This window comes from Lactuca serriola, chromosome 1 (assembly GCF_051521515.1).
Source record: "Lactuca serriola cultivar US96UC23 chromosome 1, Lser_US96UC23_V15, whole genome shotgun sequence".
Taxonomy (NCBI): Eukaryota; Viridiplantae; Streptophyta; class Magnoliopsida; order Asterales; family Asteraceae; genus Lactuca; species Lactuca serriola.
In genome coordinates, this window is record NC_136408.1 from 200,625,898 (window position 1) to 200,634,149 (window position 8,252).

The window sequence follows — 8,252 nt, forward strand, 5'->3', positions numbered from 1 at the left end:
CTAATTTACGAAAAAGTTCCAAACTAAAACTTGTTTATGAAAAAGTCCTAAATACCGGTAAAAATGACGATTTGACCATATTTTCCCGGTTTACCGGTTTCATTACTTAACCAGTTTTAAGAAAGTCTCATTATTTACCATAATTTACGAATAAGTCCTAAATTATGGTAAAATAATAGAACTTTAATGAAAATTATGGTAAAATAATGGGAGTTTAATGTTTCCGAGTAAGTAATGAAACTGATAAACTGGAAAAATAGGGTCAAATCGTCATTTTTACCGGTTTTTGGAACTTTTTTATAAACCAATTTTAGTTCGGGACTTTTTCGTAAATTATGGTAAAATATTGGGACTTTTCCGGAGATTTTCCATTAAACTATATAAAAGCTACAATTAATAAATGCCAAAGTATAAAAAATCTAACAATTTCTCATAAGTAACACTTGCACAAAATATTATACTAACATTTAAATTCCATAGATAAATATATAATAATCCTGAAAAGGATATGTCATTCTCGTACATGAAAGAGAAAACTTAAACATGAAACCCCATGTGACGGCGATTCTTACTAATACAAAACAAGAACAAAAACCAGAAACGATAACTAAGATCACGTGATTCAACTTTCAAGAGCAGCTTTCTGCCGAGATGCCGATCCTGGAATTTGGCAGGTCAAAAAGGATCCGATGATTCTGTTGCTGCATATTCGCGATGACATTCAGGGAAGGTGACGCCGACATAGCCAGGCATGTGGTGGTGCCGGTGGAGCTGTAGATCAGAAAGTTCTCTTGCTTCATCGACAAATCTGCTCCTTCAAACATGAATGTCATCGTCGGAACTTGTTTTCCGATTGGGACTGTGTAGCATGTGTCAAACCCTCCTAACGATGTTACCACCGTCTTTTTCCCCATTCGCCGCCTGAACTCATCTCTCACCGCCGTGTATGCCGGAGTCACTAGCCTTGTGAATACAGTCCCTAGGAAACCAACAAAATCATTACTAAAAAGATGATTGTGTAATTATATCATATTTATTCTGTTTTAATCAAATTCATAAAATAAGAATTTAATGGTTAGATTTGTTAGATATTAACTAATTATAGGAAATCATTTTATATTTTTATTCAATTTATGAAACATATTGGTATTCTTACATGAGATATTCAACTATTTATTGTCCCGGGACCAAAGTAAGCTATTTTTTATATGCAATTTGTTTAATCGTTGACGACATCTGTATAAAATAAAATATTACTAAATAACCTTTTAAAAAAATGAAAAATTACTTTATAAATTGATAAAATAGTAAAACTTTGATACACAAATAACTATTTAGCAAAGTCATAAGGTGATGGGTTCTCGGTCACAATGTTATATATTTTGGTGTTAGGACGAAAGTTGATTATATATTTTGTCTGAAAAACCACTTTGTAGCAAAAGTTATAAAAAAAAATGAACTTTTGTAAGTAAACAAGTATTTAACCTTAATTATATCTTTAAAAGTACACTAATGTGATTTGATTATGATGATTATCGAAAATATATGTAAGTTAATGTAACATTTTAGGAACCGAATGAATTACCAGAATCCACAACGGTGCCAGCTCCATTGTTCGGGTTAAGTGCGAAGGCACTTGGAGAGATGTTGACTAGCTTAGGGCCAACCTTGATTCCGATGAGTTTAACATAGTATAGCGATGGCCTTCTAGGGTTTGTTAGTAGTGGAGTGAACTTGATGTTTTTCGGTTGACCATTTGGACCCAATCTCAGGGTTCCCGAGTATTTGGGAGATTTGAAACTGGGCAGACAGTATGAGAATGTTGATTTGTAAAGGCTTTTTGATTGAGATAACAATGAAAGTGGGCCCCGACCGAGTCCTAAAACACCTTGTGGAGGTAGAGACGTCCCTGTGGTCTTTGAAATGCAACCGAAGGAGTAACCGAGGACAGTGTCTGTGGCTAGGGTTAGGTTATCTTGTGCCAAATTTGCGGCTATAGAGGAACTTCCATATGTTATGTTCATCGAGCAAGCGTTTCCTAAACAGTTGGAGTTTTGCACCTGAAAAAACATCCATTGTTATTGGTATTTGGTAGTAAATTCTTGGAAATTCTTGTAGATCAAGATCTTAAGGACCATTAATGACAAATGATGAAAATATAAGCTTGTTATATTAAATAAGAAAAAAACCCATGATAAAAAAATAATAAGAAAGTACATTTATGCCGTTAGCCCATGCTAGATATGATTTGTACACGTATAAATTATATTTCTTTTTCAATAATAATGTCACGATGCAACCATAAAAGCAATATGACAGATTGACAGTTTTATAATAATTATACCAACACATAATAACTAATATATCTACATATAATGGGAAGGTATTTATATTTTTTTTCCAAATAATATAACTACAATTTCGTAACGATTGCAAGTGCTACATACAAAGTTATCTACATTAGAGGCAAAATCTAGAGAAATATAAGTTGATATTATAAATAAAAATAAAATATATTATTGTTAACTTTATAATAATATAAAAAACGTGGAAAATAGTACGACTTTCGTAACAGAAATAGAACATGGTTATTAACATTTAAAACTGTTAGTCAAGAATTTAACTTGACGGTGCATAAAGTTGTCGTGAGTACCATGGCATCCGACCAAAAGCAGAGTCACGGGTTCACCAGAGGCCCCTTCTGACAAATCCAAATCTCATAGTCTAAAATTCTTCTAAATTTAAACCCTATAACTTATTTATAACTAAGTACAAATATTAATGGAGCTTTTTCAAATGTTTTTCATTTTATAAGGTTACGAAACGTGGCTATATAAAAACTAAGACTACATTTCAACGAATTTATGGAGTTTTTTTTAATATTCAAGATATATATCTTTATTAATTATAGAAAAAAAAATAATCTTATATATGATTTTTACCTTGCATAATTTTTTTTATCAAGCTAATCAACTGTTAGTTAGTTTTTCGGTTTTCAACTATTAGTTAATTTTTCAGTTTCAGCTGTCTGCTAATATGTTCCCACTTTCAGTTATCATTTTAACCATCAAACTAACTTTTCATCTAACAATACCTTTTAAGTTAAAATAAACCGGTTTCATAAACAGACCATGTGAAAAAAGCTATCAATAATCCTATTATACAAGGATGTTAAACTTCTTAATTAGGCTATTGATGCGGCTATAAAAGCATCAACACTTGAGTAATTTCAAGCCAATAATTTTTTTTTTTTTTTAAATATGAAAGAAATTATTAGAATAGTTTTTTTCAAATCAAAGCTTTTTCAGTAAAGTTATAAATTTACAAACATCAGCATATCATTTCAAATAATTATGATAGACGTCCACAAACTCAAATAAATAAAGAAACTAAAAGCACACTTTTATTATATAAAAATATAATATACTTCTCTCTTTTTTCATAAAAAGAACTTAGTTGTCACCTTCAAACAAAACGCCAAAAACCTGAAAAAAATTATGTGAAATTTGAAAAAAAGTTCCTTTATTGTAATGTTGTATTTACAACAATCAATGCATCATGTACAATTATTACGATACACCCATCAATGCGTCATCTACTACTGTATTAAATAGTAATAGTTAAGCTACTGTATACTGTATACGTACGTACCTGTTTGCATTTAGCAGAACCGCAGTTAAGAGACGAAAAAGTAGTCGACTTGGCAAAACCAAAGCCAGCAGAAGCACAACCGACGCAGCCGGAGCAAGGAACCATGGCCATATCAGTGCTGGTATCCAACGCCATAAGCAATGTCTGAGCCGGAGTTCCGATCTTCGCCTTTACGATGTACGTAGGACTTTGCACGATCTGTCTGCCGGAGCCAATGGGGACGAAGGAGCGTCCGGCGACTAGGTTCGAGAGGTAGGAGAGACGGGTTTTGTCGTCGGCCTGCATTTGGAGGACAGTCTCCGCCCAGGAGAGTGGCGTTTTGGGGCGGAAGGGGGAGCAAGGACTGGAGACGTGGTAGACTTTGAGGGTGGAGTCATTGTCGTTTGAGTTGCAGGTTGGGTTGAGGGAATGGGCGGAGACGACGGAGAGGAGGAGGACAAGGAGTTGTGGGAGAAGACATTGTGCAAGCTCCATTGACGGTGGTGGAGGATGACAATGGGGTGTGGAGTACTCTTGGAATGGCAGTGTGGTTGGGTATATATATTAATTCAAAAAGCTTCCGATCGCTGGAGTTTTTGTATAAATAAATGGAAAGGTGAAAACGTTACTATTATTTTATAAGATTATAAATAAACTTACATATTTTACCCCTGACTATATGTCGATACAAAGTAACATTTACCAATAGGACGACAAAGGGTAAAATACAAAATAAAAAGAGATATTTTAGGAATAATTCAGGGTGAATGTGTGGTAGTTCTATAAAAAGTTGGTTATATGAAACACCCACCAAATGATTTTGATAATTGAAAATTGTTTTTTTTGGGTAAATAAAGTTCATCAAAAAAAATGATGACATGACCAAAATAGGCTGAATCAACACATACAAAATATAGACATATATAAAAAACCATGTGAATATATATAAACAAAAATACAAAAATGGTCATGTGGTTTGTTAGATATGGTCCAAACTTTTTAAAAATTGGATTTTTGGTCCTTATTGAAAGGTTTGTTTGTGGAATAAGTCTCTGGACTTAACTTTCGTTTGTTTGTGGCAATTAAACCCCTTACGTGTGTTGCACACGAGGACATAATTGTCTTTTTAGTTGAGAGACCATTTTGACAAATCCTGAACTAATATATGGCAAGGTTACAGAAATCGTTTGATGATAGCTTGACAATAGATTGGGGTCAATGGATTAATCGGTTAGGCGGGGATTAATCGGAGGATTAATCAGGTACCATTAATTATTAAAAAATAGTATTAAAATGTAATAAATATAACATTTATCCTAAGAATATAAATAAATAAGTTAACAAATAATAAATATGTAATACAAAAAAAAAAAATTCTTTTCAATTTTTAACTTTCTTCTCTTAAGCATTTACTCAAACACTTGGCATGTAAATAAATAAGTTAACAAATAATAAATATCCCACTAGCTAAACTAATAATATAAAGCTCTCGTGAAAACAAAACTCAAAAGATACTTCCAGCTTGTCACACCTCGAACCAGACGCCGGAAACGTCTGATGGCTCGCGTGACTTAAATTGAATATCATCACAATGAATATACATGAATCATAACATAAACATTACCATGCATCAATATATTACAACTGACATTGTTTACATCAAGTATATTGTTTTAACAATACAAATCCATAACATAAATTGTTTGATAGTTTTCAAAAACACAACACCCTAACATATTTGGTATTACTCCTCAGCTTACCTGTTACCTAAGAATACAAGTTATTTTGAAAAACGGTCAACATATGGAATGTTGGTGAGTTCATAAGCATGGTTGTTTTGAAAATATTTGTATAGTTTATAAAACTCAGAAAATCCGATATTTTCTGAAAAAGACAATTGTTCATACCAAAGTGTGAAGATCCATCGGTTTATGCATGAATGCTTTCAAAGCATATATAAATGAAAGTTTTTGCATTATAGTTATTGAAAATACAAATGAATGATGTTGATCTCCTCAAAAAAGCCGATGTTTTCCGATAACAATATATATATATATATATATATATATATATATATATATATATATATATATATATATATATATAATTGTTTCAACTTGTTATACCGTCACGACGAATGATTTTGGATTTTCCCTGATTACCCGGATAGTGTTAGATTTATTTAATTGTGAGTCGTTATAACCATACATGATAATGACTAGTTCGTCTGTCTTGACATTCTAACGAACGCCGAAATTGATCTTAAGATTTTGTCACCCTAGACTGACTGAGTCTAACTGTAGCGAACAGATGAGGTGTGGGGGAGTCACCCCCGTGTAGATCTATACACAAACTCTCGCTCTCCCTCCAGGAGACTTTGATTATAACGACAGACTACAGATGACCCATAGAGGTGCCGCCCGCTATTACTCACTAAATCTAACATGAATTTGATTACTATTGATTAACGACTTGTATATGTTTACTGAATTGAAGGTAGGCCTAATAAACGAGGAGAAGAGGATTACAAGGTCCTATTAATCCCCCGAGTTATTTATGGCTATTGGGTATACGAAGGACACGTTGGCCCATTTCGCATTTGATTTGCTTGGACCTTACTAGCAATGCTAATGGGCCACTAAGGCCCAAGAGGACTTAAAAGCCATTGAGGGTCCGTTAAATATGAAATTGGGTCATAGAAGGCCAATAACATTTATTATTATCCCTTGGGCCCAAAAATCATGATAATGGGTCACAAAGGCCCAACAAGCATGATTGGAACTTTCAAGCCCAAAGATTTGAATGTTTACTTGTTTTAGGTATAGTTTAATTGTTGGAAAGTTTGATTGGGTGAATGTTAATTTCGCACCGGAACAAGGTCGGTCGGTTATTTTTAACGATGTTTGGAATTATACGTATTTTCATCTTTCCATTTTCATGAATTGTAGTTTGGTATATTTATTTTAACTCAAATATCTTAAAAATAAAATAATTGACTCAAAATCTTGGTTTGAACTCCTTTCAGCCCTTCTTTGGTAAAATTGACAATTTTAGTCATTTATACAAAAAAGAGACATTTTAAGCCCTTAAAACATTTTCTTGACACTTTTGACCCAAAGACTTGTTCAAGTGATATTTTTAGCTCAAAACTTATTATTGGGCAGTTTCAGCCCTTCCAGAAAAGTATTTTTCAGTTAAAGCCCAAACGTTTTGCAATTTTTACAATTTTGGCCCAAAATCCAAAAAGTTTACAATTTTGATCCTTATTTGGAAATTACATCATTTTAACCACTGAATTTGTTTTATTCACCCTTTTATCCTCTGTTTTGAGAAGTTTAACACTTCAACCCCTAAAAGGTTGTAATTTTCGCAAGTTTTGGCTCATTGGGCCGTAAAGCCCAAAATTTGGCCCATTAAGCTACAAATTACATTTCTAGTCCTTAAAAGAGTATGATATTCATAAAAACACATTTTTACTGTTTTGACTCTTTTAGTCCTTAAGAAAACCGTGAATGACAATCTTTTCTCAAACCTTTGCTTATTTGACAAAAATAACCCAAAAATGAGTCTTATGTTGTAACTTGTTTGTTTAACCCTTATATGGTAGATTTTCTTAACTAGTTATGTGTAATACATCGTAGATCACATATTTTTCCCTCATGAACTATGGATCTCGAAATATCTTTCATTTTTGGCACATATTTACCACATATACACAAGAAATCACACATAACATACAAACACACATAGATCTACACATTTTACTTATATTCTCCCCCATAAAACATATGAAAACCGAAAATAGAGGGGTATGAACTCACCTTTGCTTGTTGATTTCGATTTGAAGAAGAGATGGAAGAGTTTGATGTTACTTGTATTCTCCCCCATAAAACATATGAAAACCGAAAATAGAGGGGTATGAACTCACCTTTGCTTGTTGATTTCGATTTGAAGAAGAGATGGAAGAGTTTGATGTTATTTTCGGTCCTAGCAAGCTTTCTTGGGTTGATTTCGATGTTAGAGATTTCTAGGATGATGATCATGAGTTTATATGAGTTAAGAAGAGAATTTTGAAAAAACAAAGAGTCTAGATTATGGATCCAAGTATCAACTTACCTAAGATGATGATTTTTGTGGAATAACCTCCTTAAAAAGCTCTTAATCTCGAATTTTTTGATGAAGAAAGGAGAGATGGTTGTGAGTTCTTGAGATATGTTTAAGTGAATTATGTGTGTGTGTGTTTTTCCTTTTAGCCGAGAGTGATAAGAAAAGAAGGAGAAGAGAGAGAAGTGAAAGGATGGTTGCTTGGAGGTATGAGATGTTGCATGGAGGACCAAAATGTAATAAGGAGGTAGCTAACCCTCCTTATTTCACTAGTTTCTAATTTTTTTTTTGTTTTTGCACTTGGGCCGAGAATTAGAGAAGAGAGAAGGGAATTGTGACATCCCCATTTTCACGGCCAGAAAAGACCGATTTTTTTTATGCTTTATAAAAATCAAAGTACTTCTTTTAATAAAAATGTTGCGGAATTTGTTCCCAGAAAAACATGATAAATACGTTATTAAAACATTTTCGAAGAAATTTATTTTATTCATTTTAAAACGTTTGGGATGTCATCGTCA

The 8,252-nt window shown here is 32.9% G+C and overlaps 1 protein-coding gene across 1 annotated transcript; it reads right to left on the bottom strand.

Moving 5' to 3' along the window:
* Positions 1 to 455: 455 nt before the first annotated feature.
* On the bottom strand, positions 456 to 4,185 carry LOC145102998 (aspartyl protease AED3-like). Its single transcript, XM_079040533.1, has 3 exons — positions 3,652 to 4,185; positions 1,586 to 2,060; positions 456 to 979 (listed from the first exon to the last, which is right to left on the bottom strand). Exons 1-3 carry the CDS (start codon positions 4,123 to 4,125, stop codon positions 630 to 632), a joined length of 1,299 nt encoding a protein of 432 aa, XP_078896659.1. The 5' UTR covers positions 4,126 to 4,185; the 3' UTR covers positions 456 to 629.
* Between the last annotated feature and the right edge of the window lie 4,067 nt (positions 4,186 to 8,252).